General features: G+C 32.9%; 1 protein-coding gene across 1 annotated transcript; it reads left to right on the top strand.

The window, feature by feature from the left end:
* The first annotated feature begins 2947 nt into the window (after positions 1 to 2947).
* Positions 2948 to 17268, top strand: LOC140057007 (uncharacterized). The gene is made up of 5 exons (XM_072102541.1): positions 2948 to 3016; positions 6140 to 6247; positions 6540 to 6604; positions 7668 to 15187; positions 15290 to 17268. Exons 4-5 carry the CDS (start codon positions 8056 to 8058, stop codon positions 17266 to 17268), a joined length of 9111 nt encoding a protein of 3036 aa, XP_071958642.1. The 5' UTR covers positions 2948 to 3016; positions 6140 to 6247; positions 6540 to 6604; positions 7668 to 8055.
* The last annotated feature ends 282 nt before the right edge of the window (positions 17269 to 17550 follow it).

Genomic DNA, 17550 nt, shown 5'->3' with positions numbered 1-17550 from the left:
AAAAGATCCTGACAATAACAAGGGGTTATCCGCCAAGTGCGGATAACCAACTAGACTTGAACTCGTCACTACGGACGAGTTAGGTTATCCGCAGCGCAAAGGCCACGTGCACGTCATACGTTAGAATATTGGGCGCAGAAAAACAATTAAGGCATTGAAACAATTTCAGTGTGCTCTCTATTTTTCGTCACGTCTGAGTATATACGGTATAACACTATATATTGTATACCTACTACATACAGTGCAGAATAGGTGAAAATAAGTGACCAAAGTTATTGACGCTTTTGAACATGATGACGTCATCACAATTTTTCAAATGGTGAATCGTGCGAAAGATAATTGATTGACCTAGACAACATAACAAAATGGGGGGAAATGGAATACGGATAAGTGGAGATGCGCTCTATTAAACGTGATGAGCTATGCGAAAGAGACAAAAATCCTATATTTTATATTCCAGTGGCCATACGATGACCTCACAATGTCCGGTTAGCCATATGGATGCATGATTTGATATCTGCAACTCATCTACATTCAGAATATGTAATTTTAAAAAAGTTCACCACGTAGTTTAGAATCTATGACTGTTTAAAAAAAGGCATAATTTTGACACATTTTTGAACTTTTTCATCAAAAATGCGCGTAAATTGTTTAATTCTACGTGCTCGTATGACGTGATTTTAAGTTGAAATTGTTTGAAAGTTGGTAAAATTGCTAAAAAAGACAGGAAAAACAAAAATCAAGCAAAAAAATGATGTTTTTGCGCTACGTGCGCACGCGCGCGTAAAAAAATTGCGCACGCGTGGGAATTTTTCAAATGCTCAAAATGACATGAAACGCGTAGAAAGTTGATTAGAAATTGATTTTTCGCATTTTGAAATTTTAAACGCGCGTGCACGCGTAACTTTTTGTAAAACATGCCACTTTTAATCCATACAAAGTTTGCGCTTGATATGACTTAAATTTTCACAAAGTTTCAATACAAAATGACTTTTGATTTTTAATCTATGATCAATCATTGAAATTCATAAAATCGCGCGTAACTTACGCTGCACGACTCTAAAGTTAAAAAACGAAACGTCCTGCACATCTACATCTAGAGGTCAATCTTATGACAAAGTTACACAATCTTATATTGGCCAGAATTAGAGATACGCTGCGAACAAAATTCCGGGAAAGAAAGAAGAATAAGATAGAAAAAAAAAAAAAAAAAGAAAAAAAAAAAGATCCTGACAATAACAAGAGGTTATCCGCCAAGTGCGGATAACCAACTAGATTTGAACTCGTCACTACGGACGAGTTAGGTTATCCGCAAACGCCACGTGCACGTCATACGTTAGAATATTGCGCAGAGAAAACCATTACGCCATTGAAAAAATGTTAGTGCGCTCTCTATTTTACGTCACGTCTAAGTATACACAGTATACACTATATATTGTATACGTACTACATACAGTGAAGAATATGTGAAAATAAGTGGCCCAAGTTATTGACGCTTTTGGACATGATGACGTCATCACAATTTTAAAAACGGTATATCATGCGAAAGATAATTGATTGGCATAGACAATATAAAAAAATGGAGGGAAATGGAATTAGGATAAGTGGAGATGCGCTCTATTAAATGTGATGAGCTATGACGAAAGATACAAAAATCCTATATTTTATATTTGAGTGGCCATACGATGACGTCACTATGTCCTGTTAGCCATATCGATGCATGATTCGATATCTACAACTCATCAACTTCCAGAATGTGTAATTTAAAAAAAGTTCACCTCGTAGTTTACAATCTATGACTGTTTTAAAAAAAGCATAATTTTCATGAATTTTTGAACATTTTCATCAAAAACGTGCGCAAATTGTTTAATTCTACGTGCTCGTATGACGTGATTTTAAGTCGAAATTGTTTGAAAGTTGGTAAATTTACTAAAAAAAGACAGGAAAAACAAAAATCAAGCAAAAAAAAAGATGTTTTTGCGCTACGTGAGCACGCGCGCGTAAAAAAATTGCGCACGCGTGGGAATTTTTCAAATGCTCAAAATGACCTGAAACGCGTAGAAAGTTGATTAGAAATTGAATTTTCGCATTTTGAAATTTTAAAGGCGCGTGCGCGCGTAACTTTTTGGAAAAGTGCCATTTTAAATCCATAGAAAGTTAGCGCATGATATAAATTACACTTTTGCCAAGTTTCAATTAAAATTGCTTTTTGGTTTTCAATCTATGTTAAATACGCAAAATTCACAAAATCGCGCGTAACTTACGCTGCGCGACTCTAAAGTCAAAAAACGAAACGTCCTGCACATCTACAGCTACAGGTCAATCTTTTGAAAAAGTTACACAATCTTCTGTTTGCCAGAATTAGAGATACGCTGCCAACAAAATTCAGGGAAAGAAAGAAGAACTAGACATGAAACTCGTCACTTTGACGAGTTAGTTATCCGCCCAACAAACGCCACGCGTACGTATGTGAAGCTTATCTTAAAGATACGCACAGATTCATATGGTGTTACGATTTATTTGCTAACGTATAACATGTTATAGGCAGTGGTGGTGCCATGATCTTCCCGATGCGGGGGCTACATTCCCCGACGAGCATCTTCAGGCTGGGGGACGCCAAGGAAGCAACGTGTTATAGCGTCATTTGAGGGCTTTTAAATCAGATTTAGGGTAGCCACTTTTTCCATTTTTTATAATGCGCAAATAAAATACTGCGTACAAAAAAACGATGCGTGATGATTCTATCCATATTTTTCAATTAAAAAAATAAAAGTTCAAAATATCGGGTAAATTGTAGCATAAAAAAATTAATATACGGGAACGTAAAACGTACGGTACCCACAGGCGAAGAGGTAGGCCTATATTGTTTATCGCAGGTGGGTATGGAGCTAAGAAAATGTGCAGTGTGCGTCCGCGCGCAAGCGTAGACCCTTTTCAGTCGGGGAAATTATTTTGTTTCGGAAACAAAGATTACTGACATTTCAAGAAAATTGATTTTAGTAAAATATAAATATAGGTAAGATATTGTTGGTTCAATTAGGATTGTTGATTTGTAATTAAATCAATAATAATAAGTTATCAGTATCTATAGGCGCGCCTCCTAGAACTAGCCTAGGCATAGGAATGTAGCTAGGCCTAGACGGGTGTCACGAAAGCTCAGACCACGAAAGCTCAGACCCCCTAAGACCTAAGATCACGAAAGCTAAGACCCAACACCTAAGATTACAAATATTTATCTTTCGCACCTGCCTTGTATTTTAACTCCCAAAATTTATTCTGAATACCACACCTTAGAATTGGCACTTTCATGAAAAAGAATCACATAAAAAGTAACAAATACATTTTTAAATTGATGATTTTAAAGACGTTTTTCTCGCACACAAAATGACTAGCCTACAGTACATGGGCCATGTTCAATGTTTTTGTTTCTATGGAACGTCAAAAGAGCAAAAATTATATAGAGGGCTGAAAACTCTGTGGAGTCCATCTACAGTGTGGATGGAACAATGTAAAATTAAAATTGTAATGATCATAGTATAATCATGCAAGTACGAAGAAATAAATACTGGCAAATAAATTATAATTTAAAAATCATGATAAGTTTTTTTGTTTCGTTTTCTTTCTGTTTTTATACTTGTACTATTATTGTTGCTCTTTTGGCGCTCCATAGAAACAAAAACATTTAGCATGGGGAGCTCGAGGAGTTACATTGTCATTACAGTAAACAGTACAAAGAAACACATCTGTAAAATCATCAATTTAAAGGATTTATTTATTTGTTATTATGTGTTTCTCCTTCTGAAAGTACTTATAAGTCCTAATTTTAAAGTGTGGTGTTCAGGATAAAGTTAGTCAACAAATTTGGAGTCAAAATACAAGAAAGGCAGGTGCGTAAGAAAAACATCCTCTGAACCAACACAATGGAGTAAATATATACCAACAAACAACCCGTCAAGTTTGTTTGTTGTAAAGAAAAAATATACATTTACTCAACGGGCGAAAATAATGTGAGTTTATCTATGTTTTGCGGTAGTATTAAATTATATTTATGGTAATAAATGAAACCTACTGTGTTTAAAATTATGTATGGATAAACAAGTATTGTTTTTAAGCTGTAGTATATCTTAGTATTTGTAATCTTAGGTGTTGGGTCTTAGCTTTCGTGATCTTAGGTCTTAGGGGGTCTGAGCTTTCGTGGTCTGAGGTTTCGTGACACCCAGGCCTAGACCTAGGTATAAAGAGGATTAATACCCTAAAAAGAGAGATTGAAGTTGATTTAACTCGGTTCTAAACCGTCTCGGCCAAAGTCAAGTCGGCCCCTAGTCAAGTCGACGCGAAGTATACACAGTTTCCACAGTTGTACAACAACTGTATGTGCAGGAATGCAGTACAGTACGTCCACGGTCGTGCGTATTGTATTACAGTATTATAGACTAGGGCCTAGTTTAGTAGGCTTACCCTATCTGTTACTTTAGTTAAACAAAAATAGCATATAGATCTGGAATAGAATCGTATAGGGTTTTTGAGGTCATTGTGTTCCTGGAAAAAAGATAATTTGGTACTACGGAAGTCATTTTTGTAAAGTTAAATCCTGATGATGCAAACTGTAGAATGGGATAGATTGATTGGTCAAGTAGCAATACTACATACTGTTTTGTGTATTAGGTGTAGTAATGTGTAATGATTAAAACAAGTGTTTCTTAAGATACTGGTGTTTGCCTAGTCTTAGTGAATAGTAGTACAGTACTAACTACAATAGCCTGTCACGATAAATATAGTCCGGGGCCAAAATCGGTCCGGCCGGACCAGTTTTGGCTCTAAAATTGTGGCCAAAAGCAGTCCGCCACTGCCAAAATCGGTCCGGGCTTTTCATCTGTCGATTTTAATTGAATTACTAGGTCTATGATGCTGTTTTAAGTTGTTTATGGCTAGAAAAATATCCCATGATATATATTAGTAAGTTTTCTTGTCAGATAAATACTATAAATAAATGTATTTTATCTAAAAACATGACTTAGGTGTTCACTCATATTTGGGCCTGCTACACACTCACATGAACGGGTATGAGATGCTGATATTGCCAGCTAGATTTTATTTATGATTGAGCCCTTTTTCCTTCCTCAGCCTAATCCATATTGGATAATTGTTTTATAATAATTGTATTGAATTGATATATTGATTGATTAATGCACTTGTCAATTGTATGACCCACTATACGACCCCCGGGAGAGGTGAGTCATTTGTCCGATGTGTGTCATACTTTTCAATACCATGACGTACCCGTGCGTCAAAAAGGTGACTTACCTTTAGGTGACCATGACGCACCCATTTTGACGTACTGTGACCATGTTGTTTATGATATGGTGGGTGGTAAAGTGACGGACATTGACGCACCTTGTTCATTGATGTGACGTACCATCTAGGTTTTTTGACGCACCCCTGCGTGAGTAATTATTTGTAAATGACGCACCTCTCCCGGGGTTCGTATAGTGAGTCATACAATTGACAAGTGCATAACCATAAATAAATGATAAATTAAATTGTTTTTAACATCATGGGGAAACGAAGATGTTAAAAAAGAACAAAATGGATTAAAAACAGGCAGAGATACACATTGTATACAAAAAGCCTAACAATTAGTACTTATTATTGATGAGTTACTACTAATAATGAGAACTAAAAAAAACAGGCTTAATTTATAATATTAAATTTAAAATAACAAATAAAACCCCATAGTTTTCAATATAATGACTAATCATGGCCTTTTTTTAATGATACAGTATATGCATTATGAATCATTTTGCACACCATATATTTGTAAGACCGGGCCATATTTGGCGGCCAAAAACAGTCCTACTGCCCAGACCGATTTTATCCAGACCGGACCAGTTTTGGCGGCCAAAATTGGTCTGGCCGGATAGGTTTTGGCAGCCATAAATGGTCCCCGGACTGATTTTGGTGTGACAAGCCTATAGGCCTACCTAGTAGCTAGCCTTTATTAATTCTTTAATAATGTTGATGGTTACTTAGTTAGCATCTTCTTTGTTATTGAATACAATGCAAACACTATTTTTATTGTTTTTTATTCATTTTACATGGTTTTGCTATTATTAATTGAATTAATACTTTTTTTTTATAGATTTTACGAAGGACTGTAGTAACTACTGATTACCTGCTTGTTGCGTACCAGCATTACTGCACTGAATCAGAAGTTGTTTTTTTTTTTATTTGGTACTATTTAAATAGTGTAAGTACAGGTATAAAGGAAAAGCACACCTTTGGTTTTTGTTATGTTGTATCAATGAGAGATTTACAATAAGATAAAAAAATGAGTGTTTTAATTGTTTGTATAGACTTAATTAGGCATTCAATTAGTGTTTTACTGTGTGGGAAAATGTAGGTCCTAATGAAATAGCACATTAGCTAAAGTTTGATTGTTATTTTAAGGAAATTTCTTAGTTCTTCAAATCTTGTTTGAGAAGCATGTGGTAGTAGCAATATGTATTGCTGTAATTTATCTGTATGTTTCTATTTTATAGATTGTAGCTGCTTTTTGGATTTTTGAGAATAGCAGTTACTTACACCTGTTGTCTACATTGTTTACGTAAGTGATGTTTGTGTAACTTTTGTTTTTAAAATAATAATTTATATAATTTGTTTATTTTATTACTGTATTGTATAATGTTTGTTACTTGTTTTTACATATTTACACCAGTTTTTTAATTTAAGCCATAGAATATTATTACAGGAGAACCTGTGTTTTACTATGGCACGCCTCCTCTGCCTTCAGTTCATATTTATCATGCAGTACACACCAATGGTCATGCAGTACACACCAATCGTCATGCAGTACACACCAATCGTCATGCAGTACACACCAAACGTCATGCAGTACACAGCAATCGTCATGCAGTACACACCAAACGTCATGCAGTACACACCAATCGTCATGCAGTACACACCAATGGTCATGCAGTACATACGATTGTCATGCAGTACACACCAATCGTCATGCAGTCAAATATTTCGTAATTTATACTGCCACCTATTGACAAAATCGAATATCACGTGACGTTTATTAGACGACTGTAAAACTAAAGCTATTCAACTCACGCTGTCTACTACTACACCGCACGTGCTTTATGATTAAAATGGCTAGCAAAACTATTAAAGAAATCTAGGAATCTATAGGACGTAGGTGCGGCTAGGAGGCCATGGCAATTATTGAATTCCATAAAAGAAATAATAAATAGTCTTAGTTTTACAGCCGTCTAATAAACGTTATGTGATATTCGATTTTGTCGATAGGTGGCGTTGACGTAATATTTGACTGCATGACGATTGGTGTGTACTGAATGACAATTGGTGTGTACTGCATGACGTTTGGTGTGTACTGCATGACGATTGGTGTGTACTGCATGACGATTGGTGTGTACTGCATGACCATTGGTGTGTACTGCATGACCATTGGTGTGTACTGCATGATAAATGTGAACTAAAGGCAGAGGAGGCGTTCCTTATTTTACATACTCTGATTTTACCTTCCCTCAATTTTACGTTCCCAGTGTTCATTGAAAATTAGTAACGCCTACATTATTTGTGTTAATCAAATGAAACTAGATGAATGAGTGAAAATAATATTTTTTTGTTGTTTTTTTCTTTTTCAGATTTGACAAGGAGAAATTTGTTGCAGGGAAAAGCGTGTTTGAAACTGAACTTGAAATAAAGAGTTGACACTAACACTTGAAACAAAGAGTTGGTATTAACACTTGAAACAAAGAGCACTAACACTTGAAACAAAGAGCACTAACACTTGAAACAAAGAGCACTAACACTTGAAACAAAGAGCACTAACACTTGAAACAAAGAGCATTAGCACTTGAAACAAAGAGCATTAGCACTTGAAACAAAGAGCATTAGCACTTGAAACAAAGAGCATTAACACTTGAAATAAAGAGTTGGAATTAAAACCTGGAATTCAAATTTGAAATAAAACTTGAAAGTTCATTAATTTGAATACATTTGTAGATTTATTTATTATACACATTTTACATAATGGGAACGCAATTCATAATAGTAGTTAATTGTATCTGTTTGTTTATAATCTTGTTAATAATGATATGTTTACGTAAGTATGTGAACACAGAAGTTACAAGTGAAGGGCAAAATATTGTCAATACAGCTGGTAATGTTACTAATGGAATTATGGGTAAAACAACTGAATTTAAAACAGTCATTGATGAAATCTTGGACCTACTTGACGAATGCTGTTCATCTGAAAATGTTAAAGATGTAAGCACTATGCAAAAGAAAAATGATGATACAGGTAATGTTAATTGTGAATTTATGAAGGATACAACTGAATTTAAATTTGTAGTGGATGATATCCTAAACATATTGTCTTATAGTACAGCGCTTGCTTCAGAGTTTGATAAATGTGATCTATGTAGTGTTGAAGTAAAAGCAGATGACAATTATGTAACATGCAACTGTTGCAGAAAAAATATTCATGTAACATGTGTAAGACATAATTTTGAAGACAAAATATGTGATTCTAGAGTAATTTGGATTTGTTCAATGTGTGGGAATAGTAATTTTGCTGACAACATGTTGGGAGAAATAGGTATTCCTTGCCATTTTAATAGGTATATGATTTTAGAACACGACTCTGTCACGGACTTCCAAGTATTAACGAAAAATAAAGAAACATGTTCTGAGACTAACCAACAAAATAGAAGAAAGAATAATGTCAAATCAAAATGTCACCAAACAGGAAGTGAAAATTTACTTGGTGGTAAATGGATAAGGGTGAGATCAAGGAAAAAGACTAACAGGAAAACCAAAAATAGATCAAATAAGAAAGAGAGAAAGCAAGTTATAAATGGTATAATTATAGAACCAGGTGTAAAATATATTGGTAAAGGTGTAAAGGATTTCTTTGAAAGACGAAATAATAAAGAAATTAAAAGGAATAAGACTAACAATGATGAAACGAATGTATTAGACAATGCACAAACAATAGTAGATGTATGTAAATCTGAATGTTATGTTTCGAGAAATACAAAAGAAATAAATGCAATACAACAACTCTCAGGCGGTGGTTTTAATTCGAAACGTTTACGAAACAATAAGGGTCGGTTTGTAAAAAGTAAGAAATCTGGTAACAAAGAATCACAAGATAATGTGGACTTGAATTTAAAACGTGACAAGAATGACTGCGATAAAATGGACAGAATTGGTGAAAAAATTTCAAAGAACGTGGGTAATAATGAAAATCTTGAAATGAAAACCGATTATAAAAGAAAATGTACTAAAGACAACCCTAACACAGCAGTTGACGATGTGGAAGTACAAAATAACAGCAACATGTATGGTAATAGTACAGGATTTGAAAGTAAATGTAATGTTACAGATCATGAAAGTACTGAATTTGAGGAAAATGAAGTTTTAAAGGAAGGATTAATTGATGAAGGACCAAACAAAGCACCTTGTACTAGCAAAATTAGGACCAATAATAAATCTGAAACTAAATTTGACGAACAGTCTACTGATGTGGATGTTAAAATTTCAACAACAAATAAATCTACAGAAGTATTGATAATCGATGGGGGACTAAAAAAATCATGCAATGCAACAATAATGCGGAATACACAACCAATACATAATTTGAAAATATATAACAGGAATGATAATTATGTAACTGTAGCACATGGTAGTTTCAATCAAGGGCATTCCAGATTTGGCTATGCACGTGGTAAACAGTGTGTTGCAAATAGTCTTGTAGCTATTCTTTATACTACCAAGAGGAATGGAAATGAATTTTACACAAAAGACCTTGATAGAATATTGCATCTTGGAAATGAATTGTACTGTTACATTCAGAAAGATTCGACTATGGATGATGATTTTTTGTTGATTTCTGAACTGCCGAAAGAATTGGATATTTTGGATAACACATTTGTAGTATCTCCTAAAGAATCAGTGTTTGGCATAATAGATGGCAATGTTGAATTGATGGCTGAATATGGAGCCTTGTCATTAAATGAAGCTCTTCAACAAGAATTACACCAGCATGATGCGTGTTTCATGAATTTTAACAGAAGTACATTTGCTGTTATTAAGCGTGTAAATGGTTTCCTTATATTTGATTCACATGCAAGAGATCGTGTAGGTTGTGTTAGTGAACACGGAAAGAGTATTTTACTTTACAGTACATGTTGGGAAGGTGTGTACGATTATTGTATAAGATTAGCAAGGTCAATGAACTGTAATTTACATGAAACAGATTTTGAACTGACTGGTGTAAATGTTCAAAATAAATCTATGTTTTTATGTTCATCTTCTTCTGTTACGTTAGATGATAATTGTGAACAAAACAACTCGGAAAGTGTCAATGTTGATTTACCTAGTACGTCTTGCCAGTTTAAAAGTAGTAAAACATTACTTGACAGTAATATTGATTCTACATTTAAAGGCCACAAACATAGCAATAAACAAGATGATATTTCAACAAGTAATGCATGTCAAAATGATGAAGACATTGAAATTGTTAATATTCAGTATGGAGAAAAACCTGACAAAAACTTTAAATTTGTCCCAATCTTGGAAGCAGAAAAGAAAAACATATGTAATAAACTAGGCATTAATTATAAACATAGTGGTAGGAATTGTAGTATTAATAGAGCAAGCCATATTGGACATCCTCTTCAAATAAAGAATATCACAGGTGATGGTAATTGTTTTTATCGTGCAATTTCATACATTATTTCCGGAACTGAAAATAATCATTTAATTTTAAGAAAAGCAATTACTAATCATTTATTGGAATCTGATGACATGTTTAGTAATGCATTAAGTGATGAATATAGAACAGTTAAGGAATATGTGATTAAAAAGAGAGTAATGGATAATGGAACGTGGGCCTCTAATACTGAAATAAGTGCAATGGCAAACTTGCTTAACACAGATATTTATTCATTCAATGATCAGCTTGTGACTTGGCAAATGTTTTCTGCCCAACTTCCAGGAAGAATAAATGAAGTTACAACTGGAAATGGTATATATATTCTGTACAACAGAAATGTACACTTTAATGTGGTGGAATCCGTTAATGTCAATTTGAATTATCGTGAGGAAGCAATAATAAATAAGGATAGTAATGATTTGTATATCTCATCAAAAATGAACGTAGACCTTGCTACGAAACACAATTTGACAAAACATAACAATAAACGAAAAATAAACGAAATAAGTCATGAAGAACTTTTAGATGTGATAGGACCCAAACAGAAACAGAGTAAAATTGTTGAAGGAGTTTGTTCTAATAACAAGACATTAAGAGACAGTAAAAAAACATCTGAAAGAAATAAGAAACATAAACAAAAATGTCGAATGAGGATAAAACGTTCAAATAGAAGTATGACGAATGTAGTAGAGAAACATAATAAAGCGGAGTTACAACGAATGAAATATCAAAATGATTTTGTATACAGAGAAGAAAAGAAACGTAAAGCTAAAGAGGCACAGAGAATAAAATATGCTGATGACAATTATAAATTTTCTAAAACAATGGGAAATCGAGAAAGGCAACAGAAGGCGTACAAGTGTGAACCCTATTATAATCTAAAAATACGAAATAAAACGAAACAAAATTACAAAATTAATTTGGATTACCGATCAAGCAGAAAAGCTAAAAGTATGCAAAAATATAAATTAAATGAAAGGTTTAGGCAAAATTTAAAAGAGACAAGAAAAAATCGATATCATAGTGATTTAATATTTAGACAAAACTTTAAACAATACAATAAAAAAAACATGGCACAAAAGTATCGGAACAATTTTCAATTCAGACAACACCTGAGTCAAAAACTAGCAGCCAAGTATCGCAATAATTTAACATTCAGACAAAATTTAAAGCAAAAATTAGGAGAAAAATATCATAATAATTTAAAATTTCGTGAAAGTTGTAAACGAAGGTTCGCAGAAAAGTATCATGGCAACACACAATTTTGTAAGCAAAAGTTTAACAAGAAATACCATATGGATCCAAAATTTAAACAAAATTGTACTCAAAGGTTTACCAAAAAATATCATAGTGATTTACTTTTCCGGAAAAATGTTGTAAAGAAAACCATGAAAAATCGTAAATTAAGAAAAGCAGGAAAATGTAGTTTTGAATTTGTTTTACAAAATTTCAGGGAAACAATTTCTTATGGTCCTGAATATGTTTGTTGTGTATGTTTTAAAATGTTATTCAGAAATCAAGTTGTAAAATGCACGAAAGCTAAATATGAAAATAGGACATGTATAAATGATAAATATTTGCATATTTGTAATAAAAATTGTAATAAACCTTGTCAAATTGCTAAATCACCAAGATGCCGTTTATGGATTTGTTTTACATGTCACAAGAAATTATTAAATGGAAAAGTCCCTGCAGAAGCTAATTCGAATAATTTAGAACTGCTTGATATTCCTCCTGAGCTAAAGTGTTTAAATAATTTAGAGCAGCATTTGATTGGATTGAATATTCCTTTTATGAAACTAATGAATTTACCCAAAGGTGGACAGCATGGAATACATGGACCAGTTGTATGCGTACCATCAAATACTATTGAAACTGTAAAAATTCTGCCTAGACCAGAAGCTGAAGATCAGTTAATATCCGTAAAATTGAAACGGAAATTGTCGTACAAAGGTTATTATAAATATAAATTTGTTAACACAGCCAATGTTATTCAAGCTCTTGAATATTTACAAGATCATAACAAATGGTATTTTGATGTAGCAATTGATGAAAAGTGGCACAATTATTTATCTAAAGAAAACATTGAAAGTGCAACTACTAATGTAGATGATCAAGAAACATGTGTAGAAAACAATGAAGAAGAAATAGAAGATCGATTATGTGGTATTGCATTTGACACAAGTCTACAACCTGTCGACAGGCGACAAAATCTGGTTGATGAATATTTCCGTGATATAATTTGTTGTGCGCCATGTGAAAATAATAGTCCTATTGCATTGTTAACTAATGAAAGCAACGAAGCAAAATCATTTCCAGTACTATTTCCGACAGGGCAACCAACATTCCATGATACGAGAGATGTTAAAATAACACTTGGACGTTATTTACACAATAGATTAATGCATGTAGATAACAGGTTTGCAAAAAATACAGAATTCATATTTTATGCTCAATCTATATATGAACTTCAACAAATTTTATCAAGTATTTCCATTGCATTGCGGAAAGGGACAAGTAAAAACGATTTTAGTAAAGTAACTGTATCTGATTTGAAAAACATGAACAAAATTGAGGAGATTTTAAAATCTGATAAAGGTTACAAATTTTTGAAACATATACGTGGAACTCCACCTTACTGGCAAACAACACAAAAAGATGTATTAGCAATGGTTAGACAGATTGGAAAACCAACATTCTTTCTTTCATTCTCAAGTGCTGACTTACGTTGGAAAGAAATAATGACTACATTGTTAAGTCAAACAGGTGATAAAAGAAACATTGATGATTTGGAATGGTTAGACAAATGTAATTTGCTAAAATCAAATCCAGTGACTGTTGCCAGAATGTTTGACAAACGTTTTCATACTTTTTTGAAAAATGTTATTTTGTCTGAAGCAAACCCTATTGGTAAAGTCACAGATTATTTTTACAGAATCGAATTTCAAATGAGAGGAAGTCCACATGTTCATATGTTGGTATGGGTTGAAAATGCTCCTGTTTTTGATGAAGATGAAGATAAAAAAGTTATTGACTTTGTTGATAAGTATATATCTTGTGCTGTGCCATGTCAAATTGTAGATCCTGAAATGAATGAAATTGTTACTAGTGTGCAGATTCACAGTAAAAGACATTCAAAATCGTGTAAGAAGAAGGGAACAAATTGCAGATTTAACTTCCCAAGACAGCCTTCTGAAAGAACATTTGTTATGAGACCTACAATTGTGGATAAAAATAGTGATGATAATGATGATGGTGATGCCAATAAACAAGCGCAGGAATTATTAACCTCAGTAAAAAATGCTTTGGCTAATGAAGAAACGTATCAAAGTGCCAAGGAACTTTTTCAAAGTTTAGATATTACTCAAAGTACATATGAGGATGCAAATAATTGTATAACTAATGAGGAAAAGATCGTTTTAAAGAGAAACCCCCAAGATGCGTGGGTAAACCAATACAATCCTTCCTTACTTAGAGCATGGAATGCTAATATGGATATTCAGTATATTACAAGTGTATATGCGTGTGTTACGTATGTTATAGGATATATGTCGAAATCTGAACGAGAAATGGGCTTGCTTTTATCTCATGCAGCATCAGAAGTGAAAGAAGGAAATGAAAATGCTAGACAAAGCTTAAGTAAACTTGGTCATGTGTATATGAACAATAGAGAAGTATCTGCGCAAGAAAGTGTTTATCGTGTTTGTGGATTGAAATTGAAAGAATGTTCAAGGAAAGTTGAATTTATCCCAGTAGGACCTAATCCTGTTAGAATGAGTTTACCACTAAGTGTAATTAAAAATAAATTTGATGATCATCAAAGTGCATGGTTGCCAAATAAGCTTGACAAATATAAAGCTCGACCAGACAGTTTTGAATTTAACACAATGTGTCTCGCAACATTTTGTTCTAATTATAGAATGTTAAGTACATCAGCAATGAATGAAAACGTGCAAAGAAAAAACGTATTCCAATTAAAAAAACAGTTAGGATTTATTCAAAAAAGAACACGGACTAATAATGCTATAATAAGGTACCCTCGGTTTCCAATTAATACAGCTTCTGAAAAATATTTTATGAGTATATTGCAGTTATTTCTGCCTTTCCGAACAGAAAAACAGTTAAAACCACCGAAATTTCAATCATATCAAGAATTTTATGAGCTAGGATCTGTCAAATTATGTGACAGTAAATTACAAAAAGTAAATGTTATAGTTGATAAAAACATGGACAAGTATGACAAAAGTGCTAATGACATTGAACATGCAGAAAGTGTTTTAGCAAAATTTGGACCACAAGAAGATGCATGGGGCCTCTTATGTCCCGAAAGTGAAATTGAAAGGTTAGAGAACCCAAAACCAAATGTAGACGTCGATGATGAAGAAAAAGAATTTTTCGTTCCAGATTTTGGGCTTAAAAAAACTGAAACATCTACAATAGAGTGTAACTCATTTAATATTTCAAGACCAGAAATAAATAAAATGATTCGGTCTTTAAATGAAAAACAAAAACAAATATTTTATAAAACAAGGCAATGGTGCTTAGATAAAGTTAACCGAAAAGAACCTGAACCGTTTCACACTTTTATAACTGGAGGTGCTGGCACTGGGAAAAGTCATTTGGTTAATTGTATTTATAATGAAGCAACACGTATTCTCGGGAAAATTATGGAAAATCCAGATGATATGTCAATATTGAAACTAGCTCCTACAGGAATCGCAGCATATAATATTAAAGGTCATACAATTCATAGTGCTTTGTCTATTCCTATTCATATTTCACTTCCATATCAACCACTTGGAGAAGAAAAAATAAGTGCACTTCGTAATCAGTTGGGTCAATTGCAAATTGTTATTATAGATGAAATATCAATGGTTAATCAAAAGTTACTTTGGTACATCCACGGACGATTGCGGCAAATAAAACAAGTACGTAATGATAGTGCATTTGGTAATATTTCAATAATTGCAGTTGGTGATTTTTATCAGTTACCGCCTGTGAGGGGTACTTCATTATATAAAGACAAAGTGGAAAACGCATTGTGGGTAGATAACTTTAAAAAAGTGCAGTTAGATGAAATCATGAGGCAAAAAGAAGATAAAGAATTTGCTCTATTGTTAAACAAATTGCGTACAAAAGAAAGACATGATTGTTTGTCTGACAAAGATTTGTCCGTCTTAAAATCATGTGAAACAGGTGAACAATGTGAAGATGCTGTGCATATATACCCATGTAATAAGCAGGTTAATGAATGGAATAAAAAAATGTTGCATAAAACCTGTTCAGATGTTATATGTATTGAAGCAGAAGATACTGTAGTAAACAGCAAGAAACAAAACAAAAAATGTGATAAACCTCGGAAGTCACGTCAAAGTAATTTATTAGATTACTTGTGGATTGCACTTAATGCCAGAGTGATGTTGATTAAAAATGTAGATGTCAAAAAAGGCTTAACAAACGGATGTATGGGACATGTTGAAGAAATAATTAAGCCCAGTCAAAATGCTAAACCAGTATCAATTAAAGTGAAATTTGATAACAATGACATTGGTATTCAGGCAATTGAAATGTTTCAAGAGTCTATTGGAAAAAAATACAGTCGAAAGCAATTTCCACTCAAATTAGCATATGCATGCACAGTTCATAAAGTGCAAGGAATGACAATGAATAAAGCACTGGTTTGCCTAAAAAATACTTTTGCGCCTGGACAAGCATATGTAGCTCTCAGTCGTGTTACTTCAATATCTGGACTTACCATTGAACATGTTAATCCTAATTTGATTTATTGTGATCCAAATATAAAGGAATATTTAAACAAGATGAATTCATATATACAATGTGAAAAAGCAGTTAATGGTTCAGGATCTAAATTTTCTATAATGTTACATAACATTCAAGGACTTAAACATCACTTTGCTGATCTTCAGTGCAATGATTTGTTTATGAATTCTAGTATAATATGTCTAACTGAAACATGGCTGAATAAGGATGATGATTTTTTGAACTTAAGTATAGAACCGTATAAATTGTATCACCAAGAAAGGTATGACTCATATTCTGATAAAAATAATCTTACATTAAAATTAAAAAATCAAGCTCATGGAGGTGTTGCAGTCTATACCAAGAACACATTTTCAAGCAGGTTAGACATAGGTATTAAGGATATAGAGGTAATTTCATTTTTAATAACATGTCCTATTTCAATTGCTGTCTCAGTAATTTATAGACCTCCCAGCTATGATATAAAGCAATTTTGTCAAAATTTGAAGAAATTATTACAACATCTACATAAAGTAAGTACTAAATGTATCATAATGGGGGACTTTAATGAAAATCTTTTCAAACAACCTTCTAGAGTGAATGATATAATGACAGAGTATGGTTATCAACAACATGTTACAAGTTCTACTACTGAAAATTATACATTGATTGATCATGTCTATAGCAAAGGTCTAGGTTCAATGCAGGCAGAAGTAATTCCAATTTATTATAGTTACCATGAGGCCATTCAAATTACATTTTGATTATAATCTTCATTATTTTATTCAAATGTTTTAGTATTGGGTAATTTTTTAATATAACGTAATTATTTTTAAGTTAAAAACAATTTTACAAAAAGAACTTTATAAAAACAAACAAAACTAGTTAAAAGCAAACTTGAAGAACTGAAAATAAGGGCAATTAATTGTATAAAGAAATACCCAATAAAAGTAACATAGGTGATGTAAAAGATTTTTATAAGACAAGACAAATCTGTATTATCATGACCACAAAAAGGCGAACATGAAATTTGTTATATAGATTAC

Source organism: Antedon mediterranea, chromosome 8, assembly GCF_964355755.1.
Source record: "Antedon mediterranea chromosome 8, ecAntMedi1.1, whole genome shotgun sequence".
Classification (NCBI taxonomy): Eukaryota; Metazoa; Echinodermata; class Crinoidea; order Comatulida; family Antedonidae; genus Antedon; species Antedon mediterranea.
Note: the sequence above shows the minus strand (reverse complement) of the source record. Positions and strands in the feature narration are given on the sequence as shown.

Coding starts and splice junctions, on each gene's coding strand:
- LOC140057007 (XM_072102541.1), top strand. CDS start 8,056: ATGGGAACGCAATTCATAATAGTAGTTAATTGTATCTGTTTGTTTATA. Junction 15,188..15,289: donor TGAAACATCTACAATAGAGT/GTAACTCATTTA, acceptor AATGGTGCTTAG/ATAAAGTTAACCGAAAAGAA.